The sequence below is a fragment of the Lathamus discolor genome, chromosome 6 (assembly GCF_037157495.1).
Source record: "Lathamus discolor isolate bLatDis1 chromosome 6, bLatDis1.hap1, whole genome shotgun sequence".
In the NCBI taxonomy this organism is placed as follows: domain Eukaryota; kingdom Metazoa; phylum Chordata; class Aves; order Psittaciformes; family Psittacidae; genus Lathamus; species Lathamus discolor.
Window position 1 is genome coordinate 60,804,689 of NC_088889.1, and position 26,434 is coordinate 60,831,122.

At 39.0% G+C, this 26,434-nt stretch overlaps 1 protein-coding gene across 1 annotated transcript; it reads left to right on the plus strand.

The window, feature by feature from the left end:
* The first annotated feature begins 4,962 nt into the window (after nt 1-4,962).
* Nucleotides 4,963-25,350, plus strand: OVCH2 (ovochymase 2). Its single transcript, XM_065683101.1, has 20 exons — nt 4,963-5,053; nt 7,396-7,505; nt 8,021-8,112; nt 9,269-9,441; nt 10,415-10,510; nt 10,907-11,058; nt 11,383-11,578; nt 12,454-12,477; nt 13,845-13,935; nt 14,040-14,173; nt 14,610-14,750; nt 15,722-15,852; nt 16,317-16,410; nt 17,262-17,393; nt 17,798-17,875; nt 18,453-18,639; nt 20,118-20,187; nt 20,753-20,948; nt 21,233-21,384; nt 21,712-25,350. Exons 1-20 carry the CDS (start codon nt 4,963-4,965, stop codon nt 21,901-21,903), a joined length of 2,532 nt encoding a protein of 843 aa, XP_065539173.1. The 3' UTR covers nt 21,904-25,350.
* Nucleotides 25,351-26,434: the final 1,084 nt, after the last annotated feature.

Here is a 26,434-nt window from a genome sequence, read left to right on the forward strand (position 1 = left end):
CTAACATTCAAACTTTTTTTGACATCATTAATCAAGAAACCAATCTAGCTATAAAAGCAAATTCAGCTACTTAAAGGATATTCAGCTCTCCATGCAGCCTGACCAGAACTGTGACTAGAACAAGGGGAATAGCATCAACAGGCACTTGCATACGAGATAGGGCACAACTGCCATCTTGGTAGCAGCCTTAACTTGGGTTGTTTAAAGCTATCACAAACCTACAAACACTGTGGGATCATGCATCAGTTTGCTGGATTACTTGTGAGGCATTTACCTTCTGTGCTTTCAGAAGTTTGTCCTTGTATAGTAGCAATCAATTAATTGTCAGCACTGTTTTATTAATAGTTGGATATTAAACAGGTTCAAAAGAGTACTGGCTTAGAACTTTCATCTCAGAACTTACAATAAATATTATTTGCTTAATTTTCAGGCATTTTTCTTCCCTGAAAATGTCTCAGGAACTGAAAAATCATGGATACGAATACTTCTGGAAAATTAATGGATGGCATTGTGAGCATTTTTGCTGCAAAATTCTAGTTTGCTAATCTTTTTTGCAACAATTACCTAAAGCTAGCTGTAATCCTAAAACTCTAAAACTAGCTTAACCAGGATTCATGCGAGAAGGTTTAGGTGAAATTCGATAGCTTACCTTTTGCAGGAGGTCCAACGAATTTGTCAGCGATCTCTCCCGGTCTAAAAAAGTTCAATAATACCAACTAAAGGCATATATAAAACAGCAGAATGGTGTGGTTCTGCTGAGATGAGACTATAGTTGTAGAGGGGGAGAGGGAAAATAACATTTGTGAGTTGAAGAGTTATTTAATGTTTTCGTGCTAGGAATTGAGAATTCCAAGGAGATAATTTCCCTCAGCTCTTCAATACACTGATCTTGGCAATAACAGGAAAGATTCAGCTAAAACCAGTGAATGAATCTCAATATGTGTGCGCTCGCAGCCCAGAAAGCCAACCGTATCCTGGGCTGCATCAAAAGGAGTGTGACCAGCAGGTCAAAGGAGGTGATCCTGCCCCTCTACTCTGCTCTCGTGAGACCTCACCTGGAGTATTGTGTGCAGTTCTGGTGTCCTCAACATAAAAAGGACATGGAACTGCTGGAACAAGTCCAGAGGAGGGCCACGAGGATGATCAGGGGACTGGAGCACCTCCCGTATGAAGAGAGGCTGAGGAAGTTGGGGCTGTTCAGCCTGGAGAAGAGAAGGCTGCATGGAGACCTCATAGCAGCCTTCCAGTATCTGAAGGGGGCCTATAGGGATGCTGGGGAGGGACTCTTTGTCAGGGACTGTAGTGACAGGACAAGGGGTAACGGGTTAAAACTTAAACAGGGGAAGTTTAAATTGGATATAAGGAGGAAATTCTTTCCTGTTAGGGTGGTGAGACACTGGAATGGGTTGCCCAGGGAGGTTGTGAGTGCTCCATCCCTGGCAGTGTTCAAGGCCAGGTTGGATGAAGCCTTGTGTGAGATGGTTTAGTGTGAGGTGTCCCTGGCCATGGCAGGGGGGTTGGAACTAGATGATCTTGAGGTCCTTTCCAACTATAACTATTCTATGATTCTATGTGTGTGGTGGTGGTGGGGTTTAAGTATATTAAAACTGAAGTGAATTTTGTGCTGGTGCTATTCAGGGTCTTTTGTATGTGTCACACTGTGTTCTTTCATTTTGGGGAAATGGTATGCAATAGTGGGCTTATCTTGAGAATTAGACTTGAATTTCTTGTTACATCAAACTTGGGTATAATTTGATTCAAGTCACTGGTATTACAATAGGTTAAAATTGGTGAAAAATTAGTTTGTTGGAAAATAAAAATTCATGCGCAACTATCGAAGTATAAATACATTTAATCCTTATTAAAACTAAATCTGCTTTCAGGTAAGATCTGGATTCATAAATATAATAGATGAATGATAGGATTTATGAACTTTAATATTTCAAGACATCATATCTTGTTTAAGATATGAAACTTGATTTTATTGAGCTGATAGGTTTTCCAGCAGTTTTCCAACCAATTCACAGCCAAACTTAAAAAGCAACAGTCAAATTTAAATATCTTTTCTACTGATCTAACAGGTTGTTTACTAACCAGCATTTGCAGCTTGTTTTACCTTCTCTGCCCTCTGTCTTTCACTCCTTGTTCCCTCTTTTAAACTTCACATTATCACTAGGTGCATGAATATTCCACCTTTCTTCTTCCTCAGTCAGGATGAGCAATATGAAGCAACTTTTCCAGCAAGAATAGAAAGTTGGTTTTTCTTATCTTGCAGTCTGGCCATCTCAGTGGTCCCACTAATCACTGAAAAACCACCCACCAGCCCTCAAACCCTCTTTAGAAACCCCTCAATACCGGAGGAAGAGAGCAACCGTTCTGGAATGTGAAAAAGAAGGGACAGGCCAGACAGGCTAGCACTGATTAGCACTGATATCTTGGCTGGCTCTACCTGCTAAAGTATGGATCCAGCCATTTTGAACAGTTAGTGATTTAATGACTTTTGGGGTTCTTTTCCAACCGCACAGTTACAGGGCACTAACAGGATACACAGCTCTGCATTGACATTCAGAGCAAACACGTGGGTGGAGATCAAGTTGTAAGATTTGACCTTTGCCAGCCTTTAAGGAATGATGCTGGTGGTGCTGCCTGCCAAAGCTGTGAGTTTTAAGAGCAATAGCAGCTATCCAGTGGGAGAAGTAGGTAAGGTCATTAGTGCCTCTGTCTGCACAAAGTATAAAGATAACAGCTTCAGGAGAAAGACAAATACGTCGCAAAAAAGGAGAACAAAGAATAGCAGGACAAGGAAGACTGCACTTATGTTTTGCTGTCGCAACTAAAGAGCAGGTTGTACAGAACATGCCCTTCTATGCTTTTTCTTTCTGATCTCTTTGGCTGCTGCACAGTAAGTATTGCCTTTCTGTCATAAATTTATAATGAGCTGATTGTTTCTCCATTTGCCAGTGGGCCGGATGTTCCTATTTCTCATGGGTATTGTGACAGATTCAGTTTGCACGGTGTCAGTTATAACTGTGAGGTTTTTTTTATTCTTGGTTTTATGTCTTCCTGTTGGATGGAATCATTCCAAAGGAAGTCATTGTGGTGGGTGATCAAAGAGCTCTACTATATATGGAACTGATTTGGGGGGTTTGGGGGTTTTATTTGGTTCCTGCAAAATAAGAATTAATTCATACAGGAAAGCAGCTTTCCAAGTCTTTTATTAGAGAGGGTATGATATAAGTGATGCAGGTTTTGGAAGGTGCAGAATTAGGGACCTATAAAGGACCAATTGGAAAACTGCAGACTTAAAGTTCTGTATGTTTATAACAAACAATATCTGCACCTCGAAGTTTCTAGGACAGAATTTATATTCAGTTGCTTGTTTTGAAACCGCATATTTAGAGTAAAAGCTGGTTTTTGTTATCCTCTGACTAGCAGAGGAAAAGAACAACAAAACCCTAGAACTGCATAAATAAAGAAGTGATTTTTGGGATGTTGACTGATGGTGGCTTGGGAGGTTATTGTGAAATCCTTGGCCAAGTAATAGAACGTACTTAATAGACTGGAGTTAATGAGTCAAAGACAAGATTGTTTTCACTGGGAGTCTGAGCAGAATTAAAAAAACATGAGTCTTGTCCAATTGTGATGGCAACCACAGAAACTGTTTAATTACTTCTGTAGCTTCTTTTAAAAGAACAAGTATTTTGCATTTACCTGTTGGAATCTTGAAAGAAAACTTTGATTAGTTTTGAGAAGTGTTCAGGACTGAAATTTGAATCAGCATGCATGTGGTGTTCCCTCTGTGTTTCTGCTTCAAAGCTTGATGCATTTTTCGTGAAAATTGTGGGCTTTGTGGGAATATTGAAGGTGGAAATATTGAATTATTTTTTTACAAAGACTGGAAGCTGAGGATCTCAACCACTTAAGCAAGGGAAAAAACCCACAAACAAATGGTGTTTTTTCCTGTCTTGTGTAAATATTTCTTTGTTCCCAGGTATAAATATTGCTTGCCCTTTCTGGTATGAGTGAGTCTTGTGGCTTCTGTTATCCACAGTAAATCTCTTGTTTCTCTTGATGCCTCAAATGTATTGGTGCTTATTTCATATGAATTTAAGAGAGTTCGGACAGTATTTTAATTGTATTTACCACTTCATTCAGTCATTTCCAAGCCAGGCAATACTTGCTAGAACTGATAAGATGAAACTTTTAAGTGCGAATTTGCAGGGTAATTTAACTTATGTTTTCTATTTTGTGAAATCTTAATTCAGCTGATGACTTCCTTATTTAGGATTTGAATAGCTTCCTATGAGACTTGCACTTAAATTGCTATTAAAAGTGGAGCTTAGTCATCATAGTGACTTGGAACTGGTGGAGCAGCAATACTGGAGTATTTAGAAAGCTGAGCCCTGTTCTCCTTATCAGCCTTTCAAAATTGGGATGCAAACACTGGGCAGCACTTTGATGCAGAGAGTTATCTTTGTCATGTACAACACTGAGCATGCTGCCAACAAAATGGTCAACTTTTGGCATGTCTCTCAAATCTGTAAAGTTGGATAAATACAAAGTGTGCAGAAACTCCAGAGTATTGCCCCTTCAGAAGCTATGTCAATTGCTCTTTGCCACTACAATTTCCATTCTGTTCATGTGTGTTCTACTTCAATGTGTACCTCAGCCTGGGTAAGTGTTGCTAGCAAAGCATGCAATGTTAACTTCATTATATCTGAAAAAATAGTTCTAGGCAGGACTTTAGGTAGTATTTTGCAGCAAAGACTTCAGTAATGGCATATAAAAGAATCATGCTCCGTTAAATTTGGAAAACTTACTTGTGTAGGTAAGTGCTTTATGGATGGATTAATGAGTAACTTGTACTTCAATTAGTTGAAGTTCTCCTGCAGTGTAGTATGTGGGTTTCTCTTCCCCTATAAAACCTCTCCTTGTTTTCACTCAGTCATTTAGCCCTCCAAGATGCACACTGTCCCCAGTAAGCTGCAGTTACTCCTGACGGGGATAGTTTATATTACTGAGTTTCATGCTGCACCATCCACTCTTCAGAAAGGTAGGATAAAAATTTCACATCTAGCTTTAACAGATTTCTAAGTACAAACAGTTTTGTTCTTAGGCAGTGACAAGCATGGGAAAGAAGTTGCACTAATTTCACCCCCTGAAGTTTTTTTTACCCTAAGAGTTCATAGACAGACACAAGGTAGCATTGGAATAATTGCTTTAGGTTTCATTCTTTGCTTTTATTCCAATCCAAGTCTGTAACTGAGATTTATTTTTCAATGAGTAATTCTTGGGAAACTTTTGTCAGATTCAGAATAAATAACATTAAATGTAGTTTATAATTAAATAAAATTAAATACACTTAGATTTGCAACAAGATAAAGACAATCATGGTTTAGCATGTTACCCATGGGCTGCAAACAGACTACAGCAAGTCCTCTCTTCCATTGTCTGATATTTTAGAATCCAAAGGGGGGGTTTGGATTTTTTTTTTTTTTTTTGGGGGGGGGGGTTGTGGTTTTCTGGAACAGTTAATGATTGCAATTGTTTCTGGTTCCTTCATGAAGATTTACTGATTTATGGCAAACTGGTATGGAAATCAGATTTGGCTGTTTGCATAGCCTTTTTGCTTCTGTTTTAAATATGCAGTAGTAAAAAAGGAAATTTACAGTCTAATTTCCAAAGTGCTGCAAATAAATTGTTTTCACTGTAAAAACTCTACTTTGACTGTCAAAACAGGTGTGGTATCTAAATCATCATAACAACTTGCCCACATAATCAATACAAAGCATAGTATTCTATAGAACTGTATTGACTGGGTTCAGTGTCCTGCCGTGCAGACAGATGTGGTGCAGTTTGCATAGAAATCTCTCATCGGCTAACATCTGTCCTGAAGCAGTCTCTAAAGCAGTTGGGAATCTCTTTGGATTACAAATGCCAAGGCACGGAACATTTTAGAGTTTGTCAAAATATAGCTAACATAAATGTGGTATAATATTACTGTAAATATTAACTTGTAACTTTAAAATAATCTTGCATACTTTATTCAATGCTGAATAAAAAAAAGGAGAAGTTTTAGTTTCTGAATCTGATTCCCCCACCAGCACCAAACTCCTTTTGGGTAAAACCTAGATCCTGGTTTTTAAAATTTTGTCTCTGTTGCGTTTTCCCCCTTTCCTCACTGTATCTTTGCACATGGGAAAAAGGTGGGTGCAGTGAGAATTAGGAAAGAATGAAAAAATCAGATAAATGAACTGGAACATTTCTATATAAAGCCCTCTTGTTTTAAAAGCTAGGGTAAGTAGCCTTGTGTCAGCATTATTATGACACTGTAATCAGTTCCATCAGCCATGCTAATCCTGAGGATAATTGCAAAACTCTTTTTCTAGGTGTTGTAAGCTGCATTTTACAGTTTGCAGGTTTCCATGTTCTCCAGGCAGTGCATACAACTATTGGTCATCTATCCTTTGAATGCAGCCACTTACCCGAGAAAACAACAATGAAATATTCCAAGCTTGTGGATGCTAAATTTTTCTCAGTTTAGCATTGAAGAGAGTTTGTACTAAAATGTGTTTGAGATATGTTTGGATTTGAGTTTTCATACAGGGGAAAAAATAAAATAAATAAATTGTGCCCACTGTGGAGTCTGGGAAATGTGCTATACAGAATCCCTCTGGTAATGGGCTGCTTTGCTTCTTTTTCTGACAATACTAGCAAATCAGTACTTAGCCAATTATCAGTACCACTGATTTTTGTTTGTATAAATATACTTCTTACCAAACACATAAGTATTACCAGCTCCACTTAACCATAGTAGATGATGATAATGGTGAGTCAAGAAGAAATAAACTTGGCACAATAATAGATGTTCTAAGAAATTAAGCCACTGTCATTGGCCATCCAGGTCTGTATGTTGTGTGTTTTGACCCTGGTTGTCTAACCAAAGTATTCTAAATAAAAGTGCTGGGTGTGAAGGCATTTCTAAAAGCAATAATGAAACTGATTTAGTCCCCAAATAATTTCAAAATTTGCTTTAAAGAGAAGGCTGACATTCAGAGAGCTCAAGTAAGCATGGACCTAATGAGGATATTAAAATACGTGTACACACACATTCACTCATGGAAGGCAAAATTTGTATTTGTGATACAATTGATCCAAAAAGTGCTCATTTGGAGAACTTCCACAAAATAAAGTACATTGCCTTTTTCCTGGCCCAGTTTAGCCTTCTTTTTTTGCAGTTCGTATTAGGAACTATAAGATATGGTTCCTGTCATAGCAGAGAGACTGCCTTAACTTCTGCGCCAGGCCATGCCTTCCAATTCTGTGTTACCAAAAGAGTAGAAAAACTTAAACCCAGACTGAATCCTTCCTTATTTTTCCCCTTTCACTCCTCAGATCCTAAATGTGGGCAGAAATTTCAAGAGACAAAACCATGGAGTTACCTTAACCTTTTCACTCGGATTGTTGGGGGAAACCAGGTGAAACAAGGCTCGCATCCATGGCAGGTTTGCACAAGCAAATGTGTTTTTATCTTCAGAACTAAGTCCTGACTTTTCATAGAAATTACAAAAGAGGAAAACAAGAATACTTTGTTCTTACTGACACTTGTGGTGTATTGTTGAGCTCCACCCTGCTTTTATGAAAAGCAGTGAAGCAGGTGGAGAGGACATGGAACCTGTCTTGCTCCCTGACATCTTACAATCTTTTTTTGGCATTTTTTTCTGAAAGAGCAGCTGGAAGTGAGTCTATTTTAAAGAGGCACAGGTGAAACTATTCAAAAATAAAGCACCTAACCAGGCACCAAGTCACAGCTGAGGGAAGAACAGCAAGAATTAGGAACCCTTAGATTCAAGGACTGTAAGAATGCTGTGGAAGTGTGTTTGCTTGAAATGCAGTGTGTACTTTAGCTATGTGAATCTTCAGAGAGTACCTGCGTTTACTCTCTCCTTTCTTCCTCATATGCAACCAGAGCAGATAAAAAGATTTTACTTTATTTGACATCCTCTTTAATATGATGCAGGTTTCCTTGAAACGGAGGCAGAAGCATTTCTGTGGAGGTACCATTGTTTCTGCTCAGTGGGTGGTCACAGCAGCTCACTGCGTCTTAGACAGGTATGAATGTGATATTTCAGGAGCAGGGAGCAGGAGCAGAAAAGCATAGATTTTAAAAGTGTGTGTGTGTGTACTGGGGCATCTTTTTGTGGCAATTACTTATAGGCTATACCCTTTTATTTTTAACCAATATTTTCCATGTTTTAATGGAAAGGAGAAATAGCAATACCTTTGAATATCTCAGAATTTAAGAGTAAAATGAACTCACAGGGGTTGGTGGAGACTGATTTTGGGAGTGTAGGTAAAAATCTGTACCCAACTATAATTACCAAGTGACCAGATTTTTTTCTTTTAGCAGTAAAAACTGGCAGAGTATGTGCATGTGCAATTAAATGGTGAATGGATATAGTACTGATCTCTTGCATGCTGATGACTTCAGCCTTAGTGCTGCTAAAAAACAAACAAATAAACAAAACCAAGATGTCTGTGAATGTTCTGCTGAAGGTTTCAATTCTGATGCTGTGGTGGCTTCACTGAGGTTCTAATTCCCATATAGCTGATACTGAATCTTGGTACTAATAGATCACCTGCAATTATAAATTTGATCTGTATCTGGCATTGTGTGTGATCACATCTTGGTCAAATTAGCCAAAAACTGCAAAGCTCGTCTTAACTACAGAAGGACAGGCAGTATCTGAATCAGCATAAAGCCTCCTGACCCAAAAGTGTTTCTTCAAGTCTGGGGCATAAATTTGAAGTAGAACAAAAAATCTGTGATTGCTTTTGTGTTATCTTGCTGCACATCTGATCTGGTACTAAAGCAGAATTCGCTGCGTTTTTAAGGTATAAACTGAAAATGTTTGAGAAGTGGTCTTATTTTTTCTGTATTTTTTTTTATGTCCAAATCTTCTGTCCTCCTGCAAAAAGCAGTGTGACTGAACATTTTTAAACGCAGTAAGAGGGCCTAGTTCCTCAGTGTACCACCAAAGCACAGTCAGGAGTGTAACTAAATGATTTTTCTTCTCGTTCCTTTTAACTTCTTGATTTCTACTGCGGGGCATACTCAGCTCTTGCTGACTGTATGTATTAAGTGTTCTAAAGTCTGAAGATGAAAGGTATTGGATATTAGTAGTAATATCTTCTCTGTTTAGAAACAATATTTTTTCCTTTAATTTTGAAGATTCTGTAGCTGAATTTTTATTTTTCAATTCTATAGGAATATCCTCCAGTATTTGGATGTCACTGCAGGAGAGCATGATTTGAGGATCAGGGAGAATAGTGAGCAGACACTCCCAGTTAAATATGTCATTAAGCATCCAAACTTTGACCCCAGAAGGCCTATGAATTATGACATTGCCCTTCTGAAGCTGGATGGAGCCTTCAACTTCAGTAAGGCTATAGTTACCTATGATCTTTTTCAGTGGGGAGATGTAAGGCCTTTGCTTCTCCCAGATGCTGTGAAAAGTCTTGAAACTCAGTTTAAACCCATTTCACAGCTGTCAGGTTATACCATTTACAGAGATATAACCTAAACATTTCCAGAGTAATTTGCCACAAAAGTATTTTAGAATACCAGAGGTAAGTCAGAGAAATTTATCAGTTGAATTAAATGGTCGTATTAAGACTTAATACTCCCTTGAGGAAAAAGGTATTGTGCTTTGTATGCAGGAGATTAAAGTTTGAATAGGTGTCTTTATTTTTTTATGTAAGGTGTAGGTAGAGATTTCTGCCTCTGGTGAGCAGTAAAGCTAGTCAAAGCAGACCAGAGCTCAGAGCGTACCACAGTACTGTCTGTACCTTACTAATGCCCACTCTGCTGTTTGCCCTTTCTCTTCCTGCAGGCTATGGAAAGGAGCATGGAATTATCTTCTGTAGTGGCAGAGTGGTCCATCTGGGGTTAAAGGGGAAGGGGAGGGGAGTGTAGCTGTTGCTTCTCTGTTTCCCATCCTGTGAGCCAGCCATTTCTCAGCTGTACACTAACTTTGCTGTATGGTGAGATTTTCTGGAAGGTTATTACACATCAGTTTTACATAACATTGAGGTGCACAGAAAAGTCCACCCAAAACTGCTCTTCTAAAGACTTCAGCTCACTTCATTAGGTTGCTCTAATAGCGGATAAGTTTAAGCTGAATGGCAAGGCCTGGGCTGAAGCTTGTGGTGCTCATGGCTTTCTTTTTCTGTTCCAGAACACAGAAGTGGAGGCACAGATAAGTTGTCAAATGCTAGATTATTTTTTCAGATACCAGAAAAATAATACTTCTAGTTTAAAAATAAATAAATAAATAAATCCCAATCTGAGAAAGAGAGCTTTTTGTTGTTCTTTCAAATACTTCTCAATAAAATTCATGTCCATGTGTGGCAGGCTCATCAGTTTTGCCAGCATGTCTTCCTGATCCCGGTGAAAAGTTTGAAGCGGGATATATCTGCACTGCCTGTGGCTGGGGCCGTTTAAATGAGAGTAAGTGACTCCAATTGTTCTTTGACATTTGGGCTTCTCAGTGTCTTTATTTCTGAAGCAAAGAACTCGATCTTGTAGGTCATAGACCAGAAGAAACCATCAACTGGTCATAAGAATTGTAATCTCAAAATGGAATCTCTGCCGGCTTCTATGCCTACCTGTGAATTACCTCAAAATCTATCATTACAATATATAGACCTGTATTTCAATTTTGAAACATTTTGAGATTTATCAAAGTAAAACTGCTTATGTACACAAAACTGGATGTTTATCAAAACATGTTTGTAACCATATGTCTTGGAGCAAGTTTCCAAGTAATTTTTATTGTGTATTAGCTGTGACATTACGTTTGCCTTTCAGTATTTCTTATTAACAGGTTTTTTGTTTGTTTTTCAGATGGAGTACTCCCTCAGGTCTTATATGAAGTCAATCTACCAATCCTAAACAGAAAGGAGTGTTCAAGAGCATTATCAACTTTAAATAAACCCATCCAAAGTGACACTATAATGTGTGCTGGATTTCCAGATGGAGGAAAAGATGCCTGCCAGGTCAGCTGAACAGAGGGTCTTGTGTACTTAGAAGTTTTTCCTCGGAAGCTGAAGGCTCTGTGTGCCTAAGTGAATATACACACTGTAAACTGTGATATTTGGAGTGCATATATTTTGATCTGTGAATTCTTTCAGAGGTTCTGTATGGGCCAGTGCACCTAATTATATGATTCCATTTTAATTATTGTATGAAATGTATGACAGGTTCCCAGTATTTAAATGTATCCTAGTTTATGGGCACAAAAGAGACCCCAATAAACTCTTTAAGGCTTGCTCAGTGGTATTCGCATACTTGTGGATTGCGGACTTTTACTTCTCTTACAGGGAGACTCGGGAGGCCCTCTTCTGTGTAGACGTAAGCATGGCACCTGGACGCTCGCTGGTGTGATCTCCTGGGGCATGGGATGTGCTCGTGGCTGGGCGAGTAATAACAAGAAGAAACATTTTAACAGAGGATCTCCAGGCATATTCACAGACCTCAGTGCGGTGCTTTCCTGGATTCAAGAGAACATGAGTGCGGGTATTAAATCTCCACAGTAATGTGTCCCATGCTTATGACAACTCTTCTGTCTCATAGTATTTCATTTAATTTTATGCTTTTCAAGATCTTTCCTATTTCTCCTGGCAAAGCACTACAGCTTTTCACAATGCCTTTAAGCATGTGGTACTAATTGGCAGTTGCCATAACCAAATTGAGAGCATTGCAAATGCTTGCTTCTCTTACACTTTTGCTTCCTATTTGTACTCTGTGTGTGTATAAATATATATATATTTAACTTTAAGAATGGTCCTTTTGTCCAGCTAGTGAGTTAGCTTTGTTTTTAGATGGAAATTCACCACTGAAAGTTGAAAGTGTTGAGAATTCCATACCTGACAACATAGGGAAAAGTCATGCTCTCCAGAGTGCTTTTGCTTACTTTGCCCAAAAGGCAACATGTGTGCCCTCTGTGCAGGGGAACAGCATGAAAATTATCCATCACTTCCGAACTTACAGAACTAGAGATATAAATGACAGTCTTATCCAGAGATGAACTTCATTAAGAGCATTAAGAAACTGAATGCATACTTTCCTCCAAGTGTGGGCTAATTTCATTAAAAGGTCTGTTGCTCAGACTGAGCAGTGGCTTGTCAATGTATGATCAATTCTAGAAGTGGCTACTCCGGAATTGTTTATTCCAGAGTCAGCATTGCCTGAACTTGCCAGAATTGTGTTTTAATTCTAAGCCTACTTTATTGTAGCTACTGTGTCCCCAAGAACTGTTTGAATTTGCCTCAGTTCTAGCTGTATAAAATTACCATTTCACACAGATAAAAATAAAACCTACGTTGTGAATGTGGAACTGCAGTTATTTATTCTTCTTTTTTCCACCCCCTTCCCTATCCCTCCTTTATTAGATCTGAAAATGAAAAGCTCCCCAGGTGAGTACAGTATGTTTTCAGTATCTTTTATCTGTGTTGGAGCATTAAAAGACCCCCAAAAATAGTCTGATACATAATCTATGAAAGAAGAAATGTGAAGAAGCTTGAATCATCAAAGCACTTTTAAATGTGTACTTTAAATATCTACTTATTTCCATCCTGGTTGTGTAAAAAAAAAAAAAAAAAAAAAAAAGGAATAAAATTACTTACATAGAGTAGTACTTATGGACTGGTGACTTAAAAAGGAATTCTCCTCAGCTAGCTACATATATAAAGCCATATTTTTATTGAAATGCAAATAAAATGAATGGGAAAAATGAAGGATATGACCTCAAGCGGTATATGAAATCTAGTCAGTGGAGTTCATTCTGCATAAAAACATAGATCTAAATAGAAAGTTTGAGGTAAATTACTAGAACTTTTGCACAGTCTATGGTGAATCTGTCTGCTGTCTGTTTCTCAGAATAAAATAAAACAACTCCAACAAAACATGAAATCCAACCCTGAATGTAATGTATTTTAAAACCAAAGCCGTACTTTGATCCTGCCATGTTTATGTTCTTGTTGTATGCTTTTCTTCCAAGTACAAGTTCACAAGTACAAGATAGTAGAAACAACTCTAGTGAACTAGATCTTAAAATTTTAATTTTAGTAGTCTAGAGTGAGGTTTCTCAGATGATGAACAAGCTTGGGTGCATGGTCAGCTCAGATAAGACTTGCAGTGGCCAGTGAGAACTGGGTATTTAAGTGCTGTTTGCATCTTTGAAATTGTTTAGTGGTCTTTCTAGGACACTTCAGGTAAGATAATCTTGTAAGTATATGAGTTGTTAAATCGTTGTCATATACATAGTTGTTGATAAATGCCTTGCTTGCCTTGCAAGGAGAAGGAAAGGTAACGGGATAATTTTTGTAAGTGTGTTTCTAGAAATACTTGCACTGCTTCGTCTACTCGAGTAACTCTAATACCACATTGTACTGTTGCAAAATTCTCCTGCCGTAACATGGCTGCAATGAATATGTCCTGAGGCATGCATTTTTCCTCCCTGAAAAATATTTATGCTGAAATACTCATTTAACAAATGGTTTATTTGAGGTGAAAAGCAAGCACTGCCATTTTTACAGTAACAAATGATAGTGCATTGGCGGTACTTCATTTCTGCTCCCAAATTATGGGGTTTAAAACTGACTTATCATAATTCCAAAAAAGAGAAGGAGGACCCAGCATCAGTCTGGCAGCAGAAACAAGGTACAGCTGAGCAATCTTGTGTCACACAGTATTCTCTAGATGTTTGAGCTTTTTGTGGAACAGATGCTTGTTTATGTGTCAGACCTCATCCCTTCTATTTTGTTTTAACTCTACAATGCAGCATTTTGTAGCATTCAGGATGGCAAACTCCCTGACAATGAAGGCGAATTACGTTTTCCTGACAGTCCCGAACAGTTCTATCAAAACCACCAGTAAGTAGACAAAACACAGTCTTTCCCCAGAAACTGTTCCCTGTACCGGTGCAGTTGGGGTTTTCGTTGCAGTTTTGTAAATGTGAAATAATTTGTTGTTCCAGATTGTGTGTATGGGCTCTATTTGTGCCAGAAGGGAACTATATATTGCTTCGTTTTTCCCACTTTGATATAGAGCCAGAAACGTTTTGTGACTATGATTCTTTATCAGTCTATTCAAAAGACAACACACTTGTTGGTGAGTTGCCATCCCCTTCTTCTTTGACATACTCTGTCAGTGTAGCCTTTCATTCTAACAGCAAGTACACTCAGTGAGGACATTGCATTTGATTATGTCTTACTTGCATTTTCATGATGAATGCATTGTGACATATGACTTAAAATAAAAGAGCATGGGAGGAGAAAAGAATGGAAAATGCCTGGTAGGGAACTGTGTCAGCACACAACTTTCTGGTGTCAAAGATTTTTAATAGTGTGCATTCATTTGTGCTAATGGATTAATAGGGAATGTAGAGGAATGAGTAGGCGTTTTCCTTTTCATCCCAAAGTTTTTATAGCTAAGGGGTTTTTTGTAGCTATATATATTTTAAGCTGTAACTAAAAATGGTGTATTCAAGTTTTCTCAAGTGACTAAAGACTTGAAGCAGTTATTGTGCTTTAACACTATATTTCAGGAAAGTTCTGTGGAGGAGATCTTCCATTACCTATTTTGATTGGCTCCAGTAGTGTAAGGCTGAAATTCATTTCTGACAACAAGGATTATGGAACTGGTTTTTCCATGACCTACAAAGCTATTACACCAGATATTCTTCCTGGTAAGTCCGAGTCTGGTAATATACGTATCTGCACTCTTGGGTGGTGACCTGAAATAAATTTTCAGGAGAAGGCCGAATCAGAGGAAGCTCCTATGATATTTCTGTGTGGATGATGTTATAAGCAAGTGTAGTGTGGTTAGACTGCCATGTGACAGCACAGGAACTGGGATGCCAGAAAGAGATAGGATAGATGCTGTTGAGAGAAGCCCTCCTTTAACTTTGCCTCTCCTCCATCGACTTTATGCAAGATCTCATTTCCTTCCCTAATACCAGAATATTTCAAAGCTCAATTGAAAGATTCATCAAATGACTAATTTGTAGATGAAAGCTGCTTTGCTAGTCCCAAGCCTGCTTTCATGAAGGGGCCTTAGCTAATGCTAAGACACACATCATGGAGGATTGCTTTCAGTTTTGCTGTGTAGAGTGGTTCATCATCACTAGGGAGCAGGCCTAAGGGCCAGCTGCTGACTGGACGATCCAGCTACAGACACCTGTGTTCCTGTTTCTGCAACTTTTCCAGATAGTTTCTTTCCTTTGAAGAGTGTAGGGAGGAATCCTCTCTGAGGCGGCTTGCCACTGCATAGCCCATCAGGAAGACGTCCTTTAGCTGTGTTTTATCTCTCAACCTCTCAGCCAGGGAAAGTTGGCAGATGTTCTTCTGTCATGCCCATGTCCTGTTTTTCTATAACCCCACAGAAGGACCAGTGCCTGCAGCGTACTGCCTCTAGCCACAGGGGAATGCTATAGCTATGGGTTAAATTGTTCTTCTGCCTTATTAGAAAATTAAAATTCTAAATTTTCTTTGCAGCTTTTTCAGACACAAGGATCTGCTTGCTGCCTTGTCCTGTTCTGTTTCTCAGCTGTGTGAAAGCACTACAAGATGATTATTATTTTTTTAAATTTATTTTGAGTGTGTAAATGATTTAATAGGAAGTCAGAGTGCCTCCATTTTTGTTTTCCTGGATTTCCAGATTCCGGCTGTGACTCCTTAGCTGTCCTTTTTGAAGAAGGGGTGTTACAAAGCATGCACTATCCAGAGCACTACAGCAACATGGCAGACTGTCAATGGGTTGTTTGTGCACCAGAGAGCCATGTAATCAAGGTATAATATGAGCCTTTCTTGTGTCTATGGAATGGAAGTGAGCACCATTAAGTAAACAAGGAATTGTTTAGCTAAGGAACAGCAAGATCAAACAGCATAAGCTTGAATAATGCTCCTGGGTGCAGTTAGAGAAATTTCTTTCCATCCCAGAAGCCAGATAGGTTTTAATTTCTACTTTCGATTACAGTAAAATAGAGTTTCCTGCTTAAAATTTTATCGTGACAAGTTCTTTTAACAAATGTAGTATGTGATGTATCATCTGTGAGAGGCTGGAATACCACAGAACTCAAACCCTAGAGGAATCATTGAGAATATTAATGACCTTATTATAGATCGTTGGTTTGTTTTGGTGGGTTGTTTGGGTTTGGGTTTTTTTTTCTGTGTGAATTTAACAACAAGGTTCACTTTTTAATTGTTTTGGTTTTTTTTTTTTTTTTTTTTTTTAATTTTCTGTTTATTTAAAGCTGACATACCAGTCTTTTGAAGTGGAAGAGAGTGAAGATTGCTCTTATGATGCTGTAACTGTGTATGAAGATGTGGGGAAAGAAGAGGAACTTGGTGTGACTTTTGATTTTTAACATGTTTTGGGCATGACAGTTTTGGTTTTTTTTTTTTTTGGTTTTATGACTTTCATTAGCTGTGTTTTACAGTGTAAAATAAAGTTTGTCTCTGGAGTCTCAGGTGATGTTTCAGGTACTAGTTTCAGTAGCTTGAAGAATACTTGCAGATATTGCTGCATCTGTTCCACTTACAGAGGCAAAAGTACATTGAACAGAAGAGTTTTGTGTGTGTGTGTGTGTGTTCGAACTCCATATGAAATGCACTTCTGAAATCATGTAAATGAACAAGAGGGCATAACACAATAATTGTTTTTTATAGTAATGATCAGACACAGAAAGCACCCAAGATGTCTCCTTTCCAGAGTCCAGCTCTTTAGATGAGCATTCATGTAATTCTTGCTACCTTTCTGGAGATTCTTCTGGCTTACATTGAATGAGAGGAAGACCTGTCCCAGTCAACTAATTTGAGCACTTGCTTAACACCGATGCTTAGGTTAATGCTAGCAGGTGCTAGTGCTGAAACATTAACAAGGGGAAATCAGGTTTCCAGTGTGTTCAACATGTAAGGGCAACCTATGAGGGTGAGTGCTATAATAAACTTGCAAAATGCAAGAGTCTCCTTGTTGTTACGAGAATAATTAGTGAACAAGGACATACTGTCAGGGATAATAGAACAGTCCTTCAGCCTTAGTTCACTTATCTTTGCTCCTCTCTTGTGCAGTTATTTTTTGTTATCTTCTTGTGTGAACTGGAAATACTGTGTTAGAACACGTGTACCTACTCTTGAAAGAGGTAAGGATGGAAAAATACATGTTAATCAGCAATGACCCTGTGCTTTCTCATCTTCAGCTAAGTCTTGTGGATTTGATCTACCAGCACCTGTTCTAAGCTCCTCTGCTGTGATGCTGGTTGTCTTTCACTCTGATGAAACAGAGACCTTTGGAGGATTCAGAGCTACAATCTCTTTTGTTCATGTAACAGGTAATAGAAGTAACTTGGGAAACTGCCTCTTTGGCACAGCACAAAAGGCTCTTCGGTGAAAATGACTATTCAGAATTATTTTGCTCTAGGAGATTCTAATCTAACAAATTGTTTCAGTGAAAAACCTGTGTTGTGAACCTATTGAGGCATTAAACAAAGGGCCTGTTGAGTGGGTGAAGAGGAACAATGAATCTACCTAAAACCTAAGAGTTTTATTTTGTGTGAGAGAATTCTGGTATATTTTAAATGGCATATGCTATCATATGAAAATGTAATAGCACAGATCCCTACTGTAGAAATCTATTCTTCCTTTAAAAATTATAATAAAGGAAGCAAAAGTGATTTTGTAATTAAAATATCACACAAGGCAGCCTGGTAACACATTTTCTATTTTCATTTGCTAGATTTAGATACTTTGACTTCAACTAGTGAAGAAGAATTTCAAGATAAGGAAACAACTGAAGAAATACGAGTTACAACAGGTAAGCCAACCTGAATTTCCAGTCCTGTTCTTCATGGGAATAAGGATTACCTTCTAAACTATAATTTAAATGGTGTTTTCTCCAAGTATTTGATAGATGGAATGGTAACACTTCTGTGCTCTGGCTTTAGAATAGCAGAACCTATGTTTTCTTGTTTCATTTATCTTGTTAAGACATTTACAGTAATGCAGTGACATTATTTCAGCTTGTATGTCAGTTTACACCTACTTGCTTTGCAAAGTGTACAGAGTAGTTGAAAATAATAACCAGCATTTTGAAACTTCCGTTTTCCCCTTCAGTACTTTATGGAAAACAGGATGAGTCCATATTCACTGCTAAAACTTTTGCAGTTAAGCAGTTGATTTCATCTTGGTGAAGCTGTTGTTGCTAAGATTATCTCCTAATGCTATTTCTAAACGTTTGGATCCATTGTAATGAAGGAAGGTGAAAGATTTAGCAAGAAAGGGGAGGGAGGAAGCTTTAGAAGCTGTGGGGTAGCTTGTAAATAGACTATTCTTTGCTTGTCCAAATCTAAACTTTTAAAGACTTCTTGAAACATCAGAGCTTTCTGTTTCAGATGATATTTGTGGAATGCCTTCAAATCAGCCCAGGTTCATCTTCAGTAGGATAATTGGAGGTGAAGAAGCTGTACCATACTCATGGCCTTGGCAGGTCAGTGTACAAATTTCAGATGAGCATATCTGTGGAGGAGCAGTTCTTGCCAAAGAATGGGTTGTCACAGCTGCTCACTGCTTTAATTCAAAGTAAGTACTCTGGGATGAACGCTTCGCTGGAAAATTATGTAATTGCATGGTGCATCTCTGCAGCATGGTAACTCTGCCCAGGGTGGCTGGCACAGTTTCGGTCACCACCTCTTTATAGCTCACACTGGCACCGGATTCCTTTGCTCCGCACACAAGTACTAGGATCATAGTGGCTACTTAGGGAACTAAGTAGCCTACTTCTGTAGGTTTGGTTTTCATTCAGATCTCTTTTCAGGGAAGATAACAGGATACTAATTCCATTGTGATCTACCACTTCCTCTTAGGTAACTCCTTTGTGTTTGGGTCATTTATAGATCATGTTTTCATCCAGGTAGAAGCAGCCTATCAAGAAATTTTAAAACTAGTGTATTTGTGTAGATTTCGGAGGACATACAGGAGGCTTTTGTGCATAGGGTTGATGCCATTCCCTTACTAAGAACCTATCAGTCTGTTAAATCCAATTACATGGAAATTTTTCTGTCTTTATTGAGAGGGAATAAAGGGATAGTATATGTGACTTTCAGGTTCTTTAAAATACTTCCTAAAGTGCAACTTCTTTATTCATCTGTTAGGCTGGTCACCACCTATTTGGAAGTTCAAATTAATCACAAGTATGTTAATTTAAAATTCACGTACATTGGGTAATTAAAATGCGTTTAAAAAAATTTAGTGTTCTGGCTGGTTTTCAAGTAAAGTTGCAATTACTTGAAAATGAGAATAAGCTTTCAAAAGCCCCAGATGCTGAAGATGCTCAGACACCTATATTCTCAATTTCTTTGATTCTCTTCCCCACCCTCACAAAACTGGGGACCTGAAATACAAGTGCTGTTTTGAATTTTGGACTTTGGCTTTTAAGTTTCTAAATATTAGTTTGAAAAATTTTATATCAGGAGCATTGTTGTGCTGTGCTAATTGTACTGTTTTAAGAGCCATATTAAGGAGGAATTCCCTATTGCACGTTGCCATCACATCAGAATTTGTGTACATGGCTTAATGATCTACACAGCTAATTTCGTCAGGGAGTCATGACAGGTTTTCAGGCAGTGAGAGGCTTTGGCTAAGAAAGCAGAGTGAAATGAAATGTTTCTATTGCATTTCTTTGTATCATTTTGATAGGCAGTAATGTTTTAGAGGTCACACCTTTTTCATTAAGAAGGTAGGGACCATCACTGTCCCTGGGTGATGTGGACCATGCAGGCCTTGTGTTCTCCATCAGGCACCCCCAGTCTTTATAAAGTAACTTTTCTCTCAGTTCACTGTGTTCAAGAGTTCCTGCTGCCTCATCGTGAGACTGCTTCATGCTCCCTAGAAGTCAGTGGGAAGATTTCCATAGATTTGTATGGGAGAATGCCTCAGGAGTTGTTGGTCTCAGAATATGTAGGGTCCTAGTATCTATTTTGGGTGGGGGAGGTTTCAAGATGTGCAGGTTTCAGGAATGCTGTTATATCAGCCTAGGAATGTACTCATCTTTTTTTAAGGGAACTGTACAGAGACTTATGGATGGTGGTCACGGGACTTCATGATCTTACAGAGCAAGAATACAGACAGGTACTGTAAGTTCTGCTTAATAATAAAATAGAAATCAATCTTGCAAAATGCTCTTTAATGTAAATGCCTCTCCCAGATTGTTCACGATCCAGAATTCTAATGGCCTGCATGCTGACCTTAATCTGCTTTTGCACAACAGCTTTTGTGTGACTGACAGAGAAATTGTATTAGCACAGGTTTGTGCCTTCACCAGTACTGAACTCCAAAGCTCAGTGTCCTGGAGGATGTGTGAGTGAGGAGCGTATTGTCTCTCTCCTCCCTGGTGACTACTGCCAAGACTGAAATAATTGGAGCACAAGTTTCCACTTTGCTCAGACTGGACAAATGTTTTTCCAAGACCCTTTTCCTGCACCTGCTGGATGGAGTTTCCGGCATGTTCCCGGAGCCATGTCCAAGAGGCATAATCTTGACTTGCTGATATAAGAAACCTAGTGACTTCAGTAGGTGCTTCTAAGTGTGTACTCCTCTCAAGGTGTCTCGCTATATGGCCTGAATATTTATAACATCAAAATTTGACTCAAATTCCCAAGTCATTCAGAAAATGTCCATGTCCTTGCTTTCCTAGGAAAGGTTGGTAAAGCAGTATATTATACATCCAAGTTTTAACAGGACCACTATGGACTCTGATATTGCCTTATTGCAATTGGCTGAGCCCTTAGAGTTCAACCGCTACGTGTGCCCGGTGTGCCTCCCTACCAAGGAGGAGGTGGTGCAGCCCTCCAGCGTGTGTGTTGTCACAGGATGGGGTGCACATGAAGAAGGTATGCAGTCTTTGCTGTTTCCAAGTTGAGAATACTATAGCTGTGCTTTAACTACTATGTTCCGTGTTGTAACATGCATTTGGTCTATACACTAGGTTCTGGAGAGCAGACGTGTTAAAAAAGTTTTCACTTGCGTAAGCTCAGCTAGACATGCAGGGAAATGGGTTGGAGGAAAGAAATCAGATAATTTAGATGAGACCACTTGAAAATGGAAAGAGTAAAGCTTCTTTCTAGAATCACTAATTCCTGCCTCTGCTGGTTTCTGAGATGTCTTTTACTTCAAGACAGAGAAAAGGGGAAAAAACTGCATCAGCTGGAAGTCCCCATCCTGGTGCTTGACACATGTCAGAGCTATTACGTAAATCTTCCTAGTAAAGTGACCCAGAGGATGATCTGTGCTGGATTCCCACTGGAAGATGGCAAGGACTCATGCACAGTAAGTTGCATGCTTCACCTTGGCTTTCTGACACCTGTAGTATGGTCAGATGGGTTCTGAAAAGGGGAGTGTTAAAACCATTTTCTTGCTGTTTTGTAAACAGGCTGTAGGTGATTTACAGTAAGTGACTCCTTGATAGTAGGATTTTAATTACTCTTATTCCAAAATGAGATACTTCCCTTGAACAAGAGTTATTTCTTTCTCTGCCTTTTAAAAACAGAAACCCCCAAACACATGAGCAGCTGGGACCCCTTGTAACTGAACTGATAATTTAGAAACATAGGGAGTGATGACAGCTTATAAGAAGATTCCTTTATCCTTGTGCAGGGTGATTCTGGTGGCCCATTAGTTTGTCCTTCAGAAGACAACTCGGGATTTTACACCCTTCATGGAATCGCTAGCTGGGGCTTGGGATGTGGAAGGAAGAGCTACCCAGGAGTATACACAAATGTTGGTGTTTTTGTTGACTGGATCAAGCAGACTGTTAATGGTAGTGGTATGTATGAAAAAAATGATTAAATGAATCTTTGCTACTGCTAGATGCTTAACTTCAGGACTTTTCCAGGGTGCCATTTTTATATTTTGGTGTCCAGCACTTCCTGAAATCTTGGCTGTTTAGGTATTCAGCTAGCGATATTTTAGAAATGAACAAACGAAATGAAATCAGTAGTCACTTCTGAAAGTCTGTTTTCTTCTGGATGTGTTGTTATTCCCCTCTCTGTTGCGTTTCTTGTGCTGATGAATATTTTTTCCTTACTGCTGCTTTGTTTCTTGGGGCTGGGAGAAGGTAGGGAGGCACGAACTGACACATGGTGGCAGCTAAGCCTGCTTTGACAAACTTGCAGCCTGCCTTTGATGATGATCTTAGCAGAGTTTACCCTGTTCTATTTTTCTCCTTTTAGCAGATCTCCCCATTTTCATAGTGTGACTGTCAAAACACAGTTCTGATGGACCACATTGTAAAACATTTCCAAAGCACAAATGTCACTGAAAGCAGAATTTGGTGAGAGTGTGTTAGCTCGCAATTGCTGAATAGATTCCAAAGTAGCTGATGCTTACCCTGGTGAATTTACTGCTGTTTTACATGAATTGAGACTTTGGCTTTACACATGTGTGCTTGAGGCAGGCTTCTTGTAGGCTTGTAGTCTTCTGACACTGCTAGTCTGTCTCAGAAGGAAAGAGAGGGAAAACAAGCCCCTACATATCATATGGCAAGCATATCATAGAATAGTTTGGGTTGGAAGAAACCTTCAAAGGTCAGCTAGTCCAATGCCCTTGCAATGCCCAGAACCACATCCAGCCTGGTCTTAAATGTCTTCAGGGATGGTGCATCCCCCACCTCTCTGGGCAACCTGTGCCAAGATTTTACCACCCGCATTGTAAAAACTCTTTTTCTCATGTCTAGCCCAAACCTCCCCTCTTTTAGTTTAAAACCATCACCTCTTGTCCTATCACAACAGGCCCTGCTAAAAAGTCTCTCCTGTCTTTCTTGTAGGCCCCTTTTAAGTACTGAAAGACCACAATAAGGTCTTCCCAGAGTCTTCTCCCGACTGAATAACACCAAGTCTCTCAGCCTTTCCTCACAGGAGAGGTGTTCCAGCCCTCTGATGGTTTTTGTGGCCTCCTCTGGACCCTCTCCAACAGGTCCATGTCTTTCCTGTACTGAGGATTCCAGAGCTAAATGCAGTACTGAAGAGCACATAAACACTGCAGAAGTGAGATCAAATAAGTGCCTGTGTAAAACAATGGAACAGGCAGTCAGTCATCCTTCCATTAAGGTCAATGGGAGTGTTACCTGTGGCTCTGACAGGACAATAGGTAGTGGCAGTAGCAGAGCATTACTGAGAAGCAGGAGAATATTATGTACTTGTTAGTGATGTGAATCAATCCAATTGCATGGAAAAGGATATTTTTTAATACAATTCCTGTTTTACCAAATGCGTGTTGTTTAAACAGTTACAAGTGTTTGAAAAGACAGGCCAAGGGCCTTTGGCACCATGGAGGAGCTGACAGCTATCCTAATTAATCTGCACATGTAATTAAAGAGCTACTTTAATCCACACACTGCAAACTGCGCATATTTACTTGTAAACAGCAATTTGTTCAATACCCAAATGTCTGCTTAAACAAGAAATCGTGGTTATGGACTCCAATTATCTTTGCAGGCTGTTCTGTACACAGTCTCAGTGTTCAGAAACTGGATCAGTATGATAGTACAGTAGGTAACAGAAGTATAATCCTTCAAGAAAGATACCTCATTTTGGTTCTGTTTATATCAGTGGCAAAAATCATTACAGATGTGTTTCCCATACATGTGTTTGATGTCAGTAGCCCGGTTTTTTTGATGACACTGGCTTAGAACTTCTGGGTTGGTTTTGGTTTTTTGTTTGTTCGGGTTTTTTCATGAAATACAATTTTATTTGTAGTTGGGAGAAAAATAACCCCTCTAACTTTATTCCCCAATGAATACAGTAAATGTTTTTCACCAGTTACTTCTCTTCACTGTAAAGTTTTAGGCAAAAGCCCAGAAAATAATCTGGAGCATGAGCTTTCTATGAAAGTATAGCTATACTTTGTGGTCGAAGGACTATGGACGAATTGAGATGAAGTGTAAGACACAACTGTATTACATTATTGCTATAGTATGCTTGTTCTGTTTTGGATAAGCTCCCTGAACTGGTCTTTGGAGAGCAATGCAGGAAAATATCCTTTCTAATTTTTAATTTTGGAAGTCTGTTAATGTTCAGTTATGGTGGAAGCTGGTATCAGCTGACAATACCAATTTAATTGTGCTGGGAGCAAGCATGTCTCATCACTTTGTTGCTATTTTATTTTGCTTAAAAGGAACAAGGTGGCTTAAAATACCTGTAAAGTTTTTATCTGCTCAGGGATTTAATACAAGGATATCAACCGGGTGTGTTCAGAAAAATATAAAAAGGTGGGGGAGACCTACAGGTGGTATCAGCTGTGCCAGCCCTATAGAATGCAGGGGTTATATGCTGAGAAATTGACAGCTCTCAAAAAAAATCCTTTTGTGCATTTGAAGTGCGGTCTTAAACTGTTTGTCTTTGCATTGATTGATAGGGTACTTTTTGTTTGACTGTGTGATACTGACCTTTCATGTTTGCCCTACTGTAGTTTTACAAATAGTTTAGTTTTGCCTTTGTTCGTTGTTATCATTTTAGTCTATTGTAAGCTGCCAGTATCTTTTAGCAATATTGTGAACTGGTTTGTGATGTAAATTAATTTTGATTTTTAAAAAATAAAAAAAATACTTTCAATAGAGTTCGTGTAATGGAAGTGGTTTTTAGTTTTTACAAAATTTATTAAAAGCTCACTTTAATTCTTGACAGTTATATGAGACTTTCCTGAACCCTGCAGTCAAAAGGTAGGATACCGATAGCCTACCTGAGTACTGAGGTAGGCTTGGGTTCCCTGGTGCTTAAGACCTGCATGTAATCCTTCTCCTGTTGGCATGTAAGTAAAAATGGCTTTGTAATGTTATGTGAAAGCAAGTGAAGACTCACCGCATTGTTTATTAGCACTGTGCTAAACATTTAGAATAAAAGTCTGTGATCAGAAATACCTTGTTCTGACCTTTGGTTAACAGGAGCATCTGTGACCATGAATCTTCCTGGTTAGCTCTGAACTGTAGTCCTGCTGGGGGGGGACATGCGTGCTGGGAGCCCAACTACACTGTTGGTGATACACCAAGGCAGTCTTTGCAGAAGTGGTTATTAGAGCGTGTTTGTAACCTTTGTTGGTCTTCATCAGAAAATAGAAAGTATATGTCCATTGTTAAAGCTTGTCTGGCAATAGTACAGAAGAGGAAGCAGTTGTCTGAAACCTGGATTCTAGCTATATAGATACAAAAGATGTTTAGAACGTTATTGATCTCTGATTCTACGCCATGACCTCTGTGAATTCTTGGTTTATAATTCTTTCTCTTTGCCACCTCCTTTTCCAGCCCAGGGCCAGCAGAGTGACTTGCTGCATCGTACTGTTCCTGGTTGCTTGTGTTCCTGTGAGAGCTGTCCATGAGACACAGCCAGATGACATCCTTAGCTGTACTCTGTCTGAAGGTATGCATTTCCTGACTCTCCTTTCTTCCACAGTGGGTCTGCCCAAAAGCATATGACAATCATATATTTAAGTGGTAGTGCAGAGCTACATTCTCATGTGATCTTCTCAGTTTTCTTTTCCCCTAGCCTTTTTTCCTTTGTACTTTCTGGGGACAAATGGCCCAAGGGCAGTTTTTATCTCATTTAAAAATCCATTTATTGGCATATATTGTGCGCACAGAAGGACTGTCATTTCTTCACCTGAAGTGACTAGACTTGGTTCTTTGCATTTCAAAGGAGTGAATTTAACAGTAACACCAGAGGAACTGTGGATGTTATGTCTGTGTAAGGCAAGTTTAGAAGAGGAAAAAATTAGGCTTGGTTTCTTGAGCTCTACAGAATCCCTCTTGCTTTTGTCTCACTGAAAGCAAAAAAGTCCTGTTCTTGAGGGAAGATGAATGCTCCCATCAGTACTGCAGAGAACTACCGGTAATTGCATAGCTGTGCACTTATTAGTCATAGTAGACAAAGTCCTGTCTTGAAAATTAAAAAAATACGGTAAGTTTACTATTTATCCTTCACTTGTTCCTATATATCCTTAGGATAAATTCTGGCTGAGCAATATGAATGCTTCTTATCTGGTATTTTTGTTCTGCCTTATTCTGCTTGAGTTTAAAGCCTTTTGACACATGGATATACAGTAGATCACTGAAAGCACAATACATAAAAAAATCCAAGCTGTACCATGTTGCCAGAAAATAAGAAGTCGCAGCAACAATGGGAGGAGAATCTGGCTGCTTCTTGAATCATAGAGAATGGGTCGTTCAGCCTGAAGGGCCTGGGCTCAGTTACAATATGATTGCAGGATGGTGGCTGAGTGTAACACTGATAGAGGAGTTAATCTGCTTCAGGAACAGAGCAGTTAATACGTAGCATTTTGGCAGTGGCTGCCCTGCTTTTGAACAGTGTGGAAAGCTAGTATTAACAAA